Source organism: Tupaia chinensis, unplaced genomic scaffold (genome assembly GCF_000334495.1).
Source record: "Tupaia chinensis unplaced genomic scaffold, TupChi_1.0 Scaffold000182_1, whole genome shotgun sequence".
NCBI lineage: Eukaryota > Metazoa > Chordata > Mammalia > Scandentia > Tupaiidae > Tupaia > Tupaia belangeri.
Genome location: NW_006159657.1, coordinates 8,421,755 through 8,433,648, shown reverse-complemented (window position 1 = coordinate 8,433,648; position 11,894 = coordinate 8,421,755). Strand labels below are relative to the sequence as shown.

Below are 11,894 nucleotides of genomic sequence, written 5' to 3'. Positions count from 1 at the left end.
CACTTCCTCCATTTTCCTCTCAGGATTTTGGGCATACATATACACACACCTGGAGTGATTTTCAAGCCACTGGGTCTAGGACTTGAACCGTGGTCAGCCTTGTAGGAATCCAGCCACTTTCCCACCACTCCACTTGTTGGCCCTCAGTTTCTCTCTTTTTCTTTTTTTTTTTTAATTGCCAGAGGGTGTAAGTATTTCCCAGAGAAAAAGAGAGGGAGAAAACAACTGAGTGTGGCCACTCCACAGTCCCTTATCCATTTCTCCATTGTGTCAGGATCCATACACATGAGTCCCACATGTTTTTGAAGCTGCTGGGGATGGGATTTGAATTGCTGTCAGCTATGTATGATCTGGCTCCCTTAACCATTAACCCATAGGGCCAGCCCAAGGAAGTGATGGATTTCATATTGCTTCCCATCATTAGAGTATCTTGTAGTTTGGGAATCTACCTTCTTTAAAATGTGAAATGTTTAGGAAGTTAATTGCTGCCTCCTTAATTTTGTTTGTTTATTTTAAGTGACTTTTGTACTTTTGCTCCCTGGACTAAACCAACACGGGATCATTTCGAAGTACATTGGAATGGCTAAAAGAGAGATAAACAAGCTTCTCAAACAAAAGGAAAAGAAAAATGAATAACCATCTGCTCTGTTCAGTGTGATTAATGGAGTCTACATTGTCCCTGGGAAGTTTCTCCTATGATCTCCAGATACTAAAATGTTACATAAGTAACTCTTTGCTCTCCTTCCTACTGTCTTTAGTTGATAGAGTCAGACTTAGCCACCTAAGGCTTTCTACAGTCTTTGTGTCAAGTGTAGCTGGGTGCATCCCCATCCTTGGCCTCATGGACCAACTCATTACTGAATATAACTTGTTTTGATTTTTCTCACCCTGGGTCAATTGAACTCTTTGTTTTAGATAACTTCCTTTAAGATACTATAGTGGTGACCTTTATGTAGTATAGTGAACAGTGACTTTCGGTAACTGTTGGAGTGCTTTAGCTGGGTACTTAGCAGTGATGTGGCTATAGGAAGCTGCTTCTACTGTCTGCTTAAAAAGCTGTATGGCTTCGTGAATGTAGAGACCAAGTTTACCACTTCTGATGAAGCGACCAGTGAAGATTCATTCCTCTTTCTGTTTCTTGAGCATGGGAGAAATTCCCATGGAATAAAGTGAAGCAAATTCCATGCCCTGGTATGTAGAATTTACTTCTCCCTTGTGCAGAATTTAGCAATTCATCGTAAACATTGACCTTTTCTCCCAAATGGGGAATCTGATAGGCTTATAGAGCTATGGACTCCTTGGATTTAGACTTCAAATTAGTTCATCCTTACAGGCTTACAAAAGATTGTATTTAGGATTTTTAGCATATTTTAAAATTCAGGTTCTCAGCCGACTTTAAAATACATACTAATAGGCTAAGACTTGTCCATGACCTTTACTCCAAGACCAGCCAGTAAAGGGCAAAAATTTTCCTGTGTTTAGTTAAGATTCATTTCAGTAGAAAATAAATTTAGGGCCAGCCCATGGATTTATCTACTAATTTTTGAGACCAGAATAAGCCTTTAAACGTAAGCCTCACAGTTGTCATTTTGTGGCCATACTGGCCATTTTGGTCCTCATACTTTAGGTATAGGAAATAGTGACTACAGTGGTGTCTGACTTTTCCCCTAGATTTTTCTCTGAAAATGCCAAGGGCTGTTGGTGAGAGCGGATTTGCAGTGACAGTTGGGCTCTGATCTATGTCGATTTTGTAACTCCTTGGAAAGCTTCTTGTTATCCTTCTTTCCCTTTCAGTAGCTAGAAATTTATAGTAGTTGAAATCTGTAGGAATGAACCTCTGAGGGCCAAAAATGTGACATATTCGGGAACAATTCTTAAACTTATGAACCAACTGTAATATAGTTTTGTGAATTTATTGCACTGATACTGTAAAACTTGTACCTTGTGGTATATCTGTCCCTATATAAGTGTTGTTTTCTCCCCTTCAATATTGTTGTAAGTGGTGGTTCCCATTGTAGTGTGTGATTTTTTTTTTTATGTTTCATAAGAAAACTACCTTAATTTTACATGTTTCCTCATTGTAAATAAGCCTGTCTTCCTAACCAGATTTTTTTTGTGTGTGAATACATGTTCTACTAATTAACTACTTTTCGAATTTTAATCCTGTGTTAGTTCTTCTATTTTTTTGTGTGTAAAAGAGGAAAAATTAAAAAAAGCTGGAATCTCCTTGCGTGTCCCACTTTCTTTGTAATTTAGCCAATACACTGCATGATTGGATTTCTCAGTCTGATTCATGTATGACTTGTCGGCCTAAGAAACCCTGGAGCCAAGTATATAAAGCATGAGGAGTTTATATGGACCAGGGTACAGGATGCTGCCCAGGCACCACAATATCCAAAAAGGCCCTGGAATATGTCTTCAATGTTTTCAGGATGATTTTAAAGGCAAAAACCAGAGGGGAGAGAGGATTACATCATTTTGGGGGGTGGGGATTAGGCAAACTGAGGCACCCTTTGTTATTGGCAACACTGTTCCCGGTAGACTGGACAGATGTCCTGTGCAGTGGTGATTCTGGTGACAAAACTGTTAGCACATTTATGTGAGAAACGCCCTCTCTGTGGCCTTCCCTGACTCCGCTTAGCCAGAACTTAACATAAGTAGACACAAATGACTGTTGTTTATAAGAGCTTTCACTCCTGTGGGATGGTTATATACCTGTAAGGGCGGGCTTGGCGCAGAGGAGGGAAAGTGGGAATGCATGTGCGTGTGCACACACACACACACACAATGCTCATGCCATAAAAGGCAAAAACCAGAGGGGAGAGAGGATTACATCATTTTGGGGGGTGGGGATTAGGCAAACTGAGGCACCCTTTGTTATTGGCAACACTGTTCCCGGTAGACTGGACAGATGTCCTGTGCAGTGGTGATTCTGGTGACAAAACTGTTAGCACATTTATGTGAGAAACGCCCTCTCTGTGGCCTTCCCTGACTCCGCTTAGCCAGAACTTAACATAAGTAGACACAAATGACTGTTGTTTATAAGAGCTTTCACTCCTGTGGGATGGTTATATACCTGTAAGGGTGGGCTTGGCGCAGAGGAGGGAAAGTGGGAATGCATGTGCGTGTGCACACACACACACAATGCTCATGCCATAAATCCATTCTCCACTTTGCCCTCCTTAGAGGATTCTGGATGCACATGTGCACACACACACCTGGCCTGTTACTCAAGCTGCCAAGTTTGGGGCTTTAACCAAGGGGTCAGCCATGTGGGATCCAGCACCCTTAACCACTATGCCACACACTGGCCCACCTACTGCTCTGAAATGCTGGTCTTTTTCCCATTCACTTGGGATCACTTTCCAGTTCTCACTTGGCTGGCTTCCTCTCCCAGCCAGCTTGGCTCCTTTAAAGCCGGGCTCCTGCAGGGCTATCCCTGTGCCAACTCTGACTACAGCAAAAGTTCCATTTCAACATTTTCTCTGGCATGACCTTCAGCAGAGATCCTTTCATGTCAAAGATCACAGGGGAGGAGATTATTTGTATTGAGCTGTGCCAAGAGTCAAAGAATTTGGCTCTGTGTGTGGTGATTATTTTGAGAGAGGGACACCCCCAAAATGGTCTTCACACTGCAGTCCACCCTCAGTCTCGGATGGCCCACATCATGGGTGTGAGCACCCTAACCCTTTAAAAACATCTCTGGACACAAACCTAGGTCTTTCCCATGTGGGTCCAGTTACACTACCACTGTGCTTCCCATCTGGCCACTGACAGGTGATTTTTTAGAAAAAAAATTTTTTTTTTTTTTGTGAGGTTTTTGCTATGGGGCACGTGCGCTTACCAGAGAGACAGAGACAGAAAGTGAGAAATCACCCCCCCAGGGGGGATGGCTACACTGCAATCCCTTCTCCATTCTCCTCTTGGGATCTTGGGCGCACATGCGCCCGGTGTGAGTTTAAGTCACTGGCTCCGGGACTTGAACTGCAGTTGACTACAAGAATTTTTTAAAAATTTTGTGTTTTAGTTTTTGCCACCGTACAGGTGTGCTTGCCAGAGAGAAGAGAGGGAAAGACAACAAGAATCACCCACCAGAGAGAATGGTCATGCTGCAATCCCTTCTCTGTTCTCTCGGGATTTGGGGCACACACTGCACATGTGCTGGGCACGTTTTTCAAGCCTCCAGGTCCAGGACTCAAACCACAAAATCAGCCATGTGGGATCCAGCTATCCTAACCTCTGTGCCACTTACCCTTAAGAGGTGATTTAATGCTGACGGTTCATCTTCCACGTATTACTATTTGGATAGTTCATCATGATCTGTCCTGTTTGAAGACCTCTAGGCAGGTTCCAGATTACCTACAGTGTGTGTCACAAACTTGTGAATAAATTTATACATGGCCCTTTGCTCCATTTCCACTGCATTCTATTTCCCCATTCCAACCCAGCTTCCTAATGTTTCTATCCATCTCCATGCCCTCAAAGCTTTTTAAAAAGGTTTATTTCTTCCACAAATGAGAGAGAGAGGGAGCATACAACAGGCACCCCCAACAGGGTCTTGATCCTGCAACCCACTCCTCGGCCAGCCCTACATTATGGGCACATGTATGCCTGGCGTATTCAGAGAGGTCTCCAGAGGTTTCAGATTTGCCTCTGGAAGCTTCTTATGTAGGTCATTCTTGACAGCATTTTACTGCTGTGCCACTGTCTGCCACCCCAGTTGACCAATGTTTTAGAGTGAGTCTGTTAAAAGCTTAGTATTGCATTTTACCACCATCCCACCATCCCAACCCTTGTGCTATTTAGAAGTCTGTCTCACCTACTGGGACCTGACCCTGTTAAGGGCAGGAACTGATAGTTTTGCCTCCTCAGCATCTGATAGAACACATGGCTCCTAGCAGGTACTCATTGGATGTTTGTTGAATGCATGAATAGATAAAGGACCGATTTAAAAGAGTATCTTTGATTCCTTTGGAAAAGTAACACACACGTTTGACCAAGAAAACAAAACGGGGATCAGCAGATGGCATAGCTGTTACCTTGCTGGACTCCTACCTGGGGGTCCACAGTTTGAGCTCCTGACCAGGTGGCTTGAAACTCACACTGGGCATGTATGCACACATGCCCAAGATCTGGGAAGGAGAATGGGGAAGGAATTGTGTTGTAGCCATCCCCAGGGGGTGGGGTGATTTCTTACTTTCCTCTCATGGTCTCTGTCTCTCTCTCCAGCGAACACACGCGCCCTAAAGCAAAAATCCCTACCACAAACAATCAAACAAACTGTATCAAGTAAGGCAAGTTTTTTTTTTTTTAAATCACAGCTACTAACACTTTTCCCAAAGCCAATCAATTATTTCTTGCGGGTTTTTCCAGAGATACTATTAACACTCAAATATCGAAATTTATTCTAGATGTCAAACTGTTATTGCAATAAAAAATTAGCAAATATCTAGTTCCCAGTTGCCGAGTTTTAAGTTTTTTTTGCACTAAGATACCTGAACTTCCAATTAATGCCTCTCAAATCCTCCAGCCTCACCTAATCGATTCCATCGACTCTCAACTGCCAACCTCTGAGAAGACTCCGCCCCTTCACCTCCTTCCACTAGGCGGTCATTTTGTTGGCCTGCTTTTGAAAGTCTCGCGATACCCGGGCCACTTCCCATAACTCCGTTCGCTCGCCCCTCCCGTTCTCTTTCCGCCATCTTTCTGTGCCGGTAAGTATCTCAGAGTGAGAGCTCCAGCATCATCTGTCAGTTATCGCCACCATCCTTCAGCCTGAGGCCCGGCTTCGGTGTCCTACGAGGGCGCCGAGGTCTTCTTGGGCCGGGGATCCTGGCCTCGCAGGGACCGGGCCTGGCGTAAAGGAGAGCCATGCCCGGGAGCCTCACGCTTTGCACTCTGGGGAGTTGGGCCGGTGGCGGTGCAGGCCGCAGCGATGGCGGGGGACTGGCGGGAGCGGGACTTTGGAACGCCAGGAGAGGCGGTAGCCCCAGCTTGTTCCATGGCCTGGACAGTTCCTTAGCAGCCGAGATAGCGATTTGGGTCTGGGCGGCGGGAAGCATGGAGGACGGTGGCCGGGATGGGCCGTGCTGCGAGTTTGCGCGACTGAAACAGCCCAGGAGGCATATCTCCTGTTGCCAGGTTTGGCAGTTTGCTGGGAACTAACGTAGATCTTCTGGGCTCCTGAGTTGGCGCCTCAGACAGTTAAACTTAGGGAAGCGGGTTGGATATTTACTGGTAGTACTTGGTCCTTTCCTTAGCTTCCAGAACTTTTCAGTGTGTCGTGTAGTTTTGTCCATCGGAGAAGCGTACCTGTCTGGTGGCATGTAAAATCAGTGTTTTTCCGTTTGCCACTGTGGCATGCTTGCTCTTGGACACAAACTTAGATGGCACAAAGGCGGAAGTTTTAGTTTAATATTGTCTAGTGAATTTTGTCTCACTTCTCAGTGTCTGCAGCCGTTAGCATGCTGTACAATTAGAAGAGTGCTTAGTGAATGAGGCTCAAAATGTGCAGGCTGACATCCTGATTACATTCTCAACAATTGTAGTAAATGATGAGTTTTCCAGGGTGCTGTACATTCTGAAGAGCCAGCCGGTTTTAGGATAACTTCGTGTGTGTTGTGGGGGTTCTCTGTGCAATGATTGGGTGTGTTAATTTAGCAGTTCCAGTAAATCTGCTTTGTGTTCCCTGAACAGCCATAATGGTGCGCATGAATGTCCTGGCTGATGCCCTCAAGAGCATCAACAATGCTGAAAAGAGAGGCAAACGCCAGGTTCTTATTAGGCCGTGCTCCAAAGTCATTGTCCGGTTCCTGACTGTGATGATGAAGCATGGTAAGTGTGTTGCTGTGTTTTGATGTCAGACTACTTGAGGAAATCTGTCCTGTAGAAATTGATTACTGGGGAGCAGAGTGTGTCAGCCATACGTGGGAACTAACGCAGTTGATCTGTGGGACTGTGGAGGAGGGGATAGTCTGTACAGATGTACTACTGAAGAATCACTGAGAATGGTTGGACTTATTGAAAAAGGGAAGCAGCTTCTGTTTGCTGCCTTGGAAGGTGTTTGGGAGCTGAGTGACAGGAACCCTTTTCTGGAATGGCTCCTCAGCTTTTCCAAGAGACTGGGATGGAGAGGAAGGATTGTTGCAGTTTTGGGTGACAAACTACCATTGGGAGTTAAGCTATAAGGGAGAAATAATTCCTTTTAGGGTTGTAGGGTGGTTTTTGAGTGTTCCTTTCCAAATTTTAGTAGGATTTAAAAATTGAGTTCTGATACAGGCCATCTGTACTTTTCTCAAACTGCTTAGCGAAATTGTCATTGAGATGATGTGAAGAAAAAGAATGGAGTAGACAAAAACAGGAATATATGAGCATGAAATTAAGGTTAGGCCTCAAATTGATATCTTTCATTGTAATGCAGTCTGTTATGTCCTGTAGGTTACATTGGCGAATTTGAAATCATTGATGACCACAGAGCTGGAAAAATTGTTGTGAACCTCACTGGCAGGTTAAACAAGGTAAGAATTATTTTATTTTTTGGGTTTTTGCTTTAGGGCATGTGTGCTTGTTGGAGAGATACAGAGCAGAAAAGTAAGAAATCGCCCTCCAGGAGGGATGGTCATGCAGCAATCAGCCATCTTTTCCCGTTCTTCTGTTTGGATATTGGGCACTTGCGCATGCGGGCAGAATTTATTACTTTACACATTGAGAAAAGCCTAAAGAATTCTCTAACGTGTTGTATTGCCTTTGTAAATGCTGGATAGTGGTGCTTTATCTAGTTTTTGGAACGTTTAGGAATGGGTTAATGTTTCTCATTTCTTTTATGTCACATTGAACTTCACTTGGTCTCCAGGTTTACTGTTCCTAGAAAGAAACCAGTTGATCTAGACGAGATGAGGGAGTGAAACTTAACTGGCATTTGAGTCTGAGGTTACATAGCTATCTCTTGAACTTGAGTGGCTAAGGCCACTACCCTTCCAGTTGAAGTGATTTTCCTTTCTTGGTGGTGATGTATTGAGTGTTTTGGACAGACTTTTTATCTTTGATGAAATGGGGTTCCCTACCAGTACTTGTATGTTTTTGCTGGCATAGGCATTACAAAAGTCTCTGACTTTCTATTTGACTTATCAGCAACATAAAGTAGATCTGTTTGACTTGGTTTAACTCCTTGCGTGTATATGGGAGTAGGTGACTAAAAGGTAATTAAGGTTTTTGAGCTACTACTCTGCCTTTTGTGTTTAGGTTGGTAGTTTTCAAGGAGGCTAATAACCTCTAGTCCAACACATCTGGGGAGAAACAGTCCCAGAAAGTGAGTTGTCTGAAGTTCTCATTAGTGATGTATTGGATTGGTAAGGTTATTTCCTGAGCCAGCAATTAGTATTTTTAGAGAGTTCCTATTTTGTACGAGGCGTCTTCAGAAAACCTCATAGAAGGTAGGGAACCAGCAGTTAGCGTAATGGCTATGTCGCTGGACTCCCACGTAGTCGACCGCGGTTCGTGTCCCGGACCCGGTGGCTTAAAACTCACGCCGGGCGTGTGTGCGTGCGTGCCCAAGATTCCGAGAGGAGAATGGAGGAGAAGGGATTGTGGCGTGACCATCCCCTCTGGGGGGTGATTTCTCGCTTTCTGTCTCTATGTCTCTCTCTGTCTGGCGAGCGCACGTGCCCTACAGTGAAAATCTCTCCAAAAAAAAAAAAAAGAAAACCTCATAGAAGATGTATATTATGAAGGAATTTTTTTCTTTTCTTTCTTTTCTTTTTTTATTTTTTTATAGGAATTAGGAAGCTCAACTTTTTAGTTGTGCCCAAGGTGTTTTACATGGTTAGTAACTGGTGCCAGTATATAGTTAAGCACTTAAAAGTACCTTGCAGAAGATGAGATTTTTGTGCTGTGTATTTTTTTTTTCTTAAAGCAAATTGAGTTTGAGAATTGTGTACTAGATTTCTCTTGGACATTGATTATACATAATAGCTTGAGAAATAAATTTGAACTGCGTTTTACAAGGGGAACTTATTTGTAGCACCTGTTTTTCTGTAATATACTAGTTTGAAAAATTCTAGCCTAAAAGACCATTGAAATCCAGGCCTTGCCATTTAACTGTGTGGATCTGAACAGTGGTTTCCTATTTTTTAAGATTCTGCATCTCCCTCATGCAAGAGGTGGAGCCACTCTCAGATGTGGAAATTTGGTGGTGGCACAGAGAAGTAACAGTGTTTAAAGACTTCATTGAAATTCTGGCCTTGATCACTTAGGATTCACCTGGGTTGGGTGAGGGTGTGCTGGTTTTAATTCCAGCTGGGTGATGGATTTTTGCTGCTAGAATAAAGGCCTGGTGCTGTGTGTAATGGAGACTTTGTAAACAAGGTCTTTTTACATAGCTTCCTTGGAGGAAAAAAGATTTTGCTTAACCTTATCCCTGTTTTCCTTCCAGTGTGGGATTGTCCTGCACTGTAGTAGTCATGTGACAGCATAGCTGATGGGATAATGGGTAGAAAAAGGAGAACCTAAGGAGGCTTCCCAGCTCAGGGCAGTTGGGCTTTTCTGGCAAACTGGGTTTCTATTTCTGTGGGTTCACATCTTTGCTTTAGGGAAGTGTAGCTTTTTACATAGCTTCCTTGGAGGAAAAAAGAGATTTTGCTTAACCTTATCCCTGTTTTCCTTCCAGTGTGGGATTGTCCTGCACTGTAGTAGTCATGTGACAGCATAGCTGATGGGATAATGGGTAGAAAAAGGAGAACCTAAGGAGGCTTCCCAGCTCAGGGCAGTTGGGCTTTTCTGGCAAACTGGGTTTCTATTTCTGTGGGTTCACATCTTTGCTTTAGGGAAGTGTAGTGTAGAGCTGCCAGTCTCAAAATTACTCCTTTGCTTTAACTATCCACCTGTGTCTCGGTCCTCTGGAGTTTTCACTTTGAGAACACTAATGCCCAGTGTTTTGTGTGTGTTATTTTCTCTCTTTTTTTTTTTTTTTAAAGAGGTTTTTGCCTTAGGCCCATGCCCTGGCCAGGTAGAGAGACAGAGATAATCTCAGTGGGAAGGAAAGTGAGAAATCAACCCCCAGTGGGGATAGCCATGCCTTAGTCCCTTCTCTGTTCTTCTCCCAGGATCTTGGGACACACATGCACACGTACCTGGCCACTGGTTCCAGGACTTGAACTCAGCCATGTGGAAGTCCAGTGATGTAACCGCTTCGCCATCTGCTGGCTCAATCCCCCCAGTGTTTTTACATCATCCTCGGGATCTTAGGGGCATGCATGGATGTGTGCCTGGTGTTTTAGGTCTCCAAGTCCAGGACTTGAACCGTACTTGACAACATGGGAGTCCAGCGATGCAACCATTATGCCATCTGCTAGGCCCTATATGGTTATTTTTTGCATGTATTTAGTAGGAGACTTTCTGCCATGATGTTTTTAAGTATATTAGTGATTTGTAGAACAGTTTGTGAGTAGGGGTCTTAAGTTAGTGGTGATATTTAAACCTGTTTCAGAATTTGTATGTTGTACAGTCTTTTTTTGAGAGGTTTTTGCTATAGGGCTCGTGTGCTCACCAGAAAGACAGAGAGACAGAGACAGAAAGCATAAAATCATCCCTTCAGGGGGATGGCCATGTTGCAGTCCCTTCTCCATTCTCCTCTCAGGATCTTGGACATGCATGCACATATGGCTGGTATGAGTTTAAGCCACTGGGTCCGGGACTCGAACTAGGATTGACTACGTGGGAGTCCAGCAACATAGCCATTACGCCAACTGCTGGTCCCATAGTCCAGTGATTGTAGTGTTTTTGGAGAGCTTTCTCTGAAGGACAATCCTTAATATGTCCAGTGGGAAAGGATAATTTTAAGAACTCTGCTGTTTTTTGCCTTCTGTCATTCTGGCAGATTAAGAAAAATTTGTCTGGTGTCAGAGAACCCTTTCCCTCAGAAATGTGTGATGATACCACATAGGTGTGGGGCAGCAGTTTTTAGATTTTATTTCATTACCTGTGGAGCTTCATTTTAGATACTCTTAAATTTTTGGACCTTTTAATTTGTAGGTCTAATGATTTGATCAAGTTCGTTTCAGTCTCACCTTGTTTTTAAAAAAGTTTGACTATAATCTTTTTTTTTAAAATTGTGTATTTACTGAGAGAAAGAGACAGTGCCTCTGACAGAGTCTCTTTACACTGTGATCCCTTACCCCTAGCCCTGTAGCCAGACAGGGTCTTGGGCACATGGATCAGCCATGTGGCTTCCAGCACTTAGATCAGTATACTACTACCGTTTGTACCACTTTGGCTGGGCTCATTTGATTATCATCTTATTGTTTAAAACTTGATCTCTTTTTCTTTTTTTCTTTTTTTTTTTTTTTTTTTTTGGCGGGTTTTGCTTTTGGGCCCACGCCAGGGAGACAGAAAGCGAGAAATCGCCCCCGAGGGGGGATGGCCACGCCACAATCCCTTCTCCGTTCTCCTCTCGGGATCTTGGGCACACACATGCACAGGCGCCCGGCATGTTTTAAGCCACCAGGTCCAGGACGCGAACCTTGGTCGACCAGATGGGAGTCCAATGACATAGCCATTATGCTAACTGCTAGTCCCTTGATCTCTTAACCCTTCAAAATCTCATCCTTTTTTCTGGAACAGCCCTCCTGCTCAAAGGGATGCCCACTAGTGATCTGCCACTGCCGTCGTTAGCCTTGTGCTTTACCTCTTAATAAGTTTTTGGTGTCTTTGCTTTTTCTTTTGGATATACAGTTAGCCTCGTAGGTGGACAGTCTTTCTTTGATATATTATCTTGAGCCCTCATTGGCACATTCTTTGAATGGCATTTATATCAAAGATGGCACACAAAAGAGGTCCTCATTAATTCCCATTAAATGTTGAGTTGTTTGGTTTGTTTATCTGGTGAGCAGTCAGGAACG

General features: G+C 43.8%; 2 protein-coding genes across 2 annotated transcripts in view; both read left to right on the top strand.

Moving 5' to 3' along the window:
• Window positions 1-2,226, top strand: part of ARL6IP1 (ARL6 interacting reticulophagy regulator 1) — a 10,766-nt gene extending 8,540 nt beyond the window's left edge. The window contains exon 6 of the mRNA XM_006146573.3: window positions 518-2,226. Coding sequence (XP_006146635.1) covers window positions 518-636 — 119 coding nt within the window. The 3' untranslated portion in view covers window positions 637-2,226. The remainder of the gene's footprint in view (window positions 1-517) is intronic.
• Window positions 2,227-5,610: 3,384 nt separating this feature from the next.
• Window positions 5,611-11,894, top strand: part of RPS15A (ribosomal protein S15a) — a 7,956-nt gene continuing 1,672 nt past the window's right edge. Inside the window, exons 1-3 of the mRNA XM_006146571.3 lie at window positions 5,611-5,714; window positions 6,697-6,834; window positions 7,438-7,517. Coding sequence (XP_006146633.1) covers window positions 6,702-6,834; window positions 7,438-7,517 — 213 coding nt within the window. The 5' untranslated portion in view covers window positions 5,611-5,714; window positions 6,697-6,701. The remainder of the gene's footprint in view (window positions 5,715-6,696; window positions 6,835-7,437; window positions 7,518-11,894) is intronic.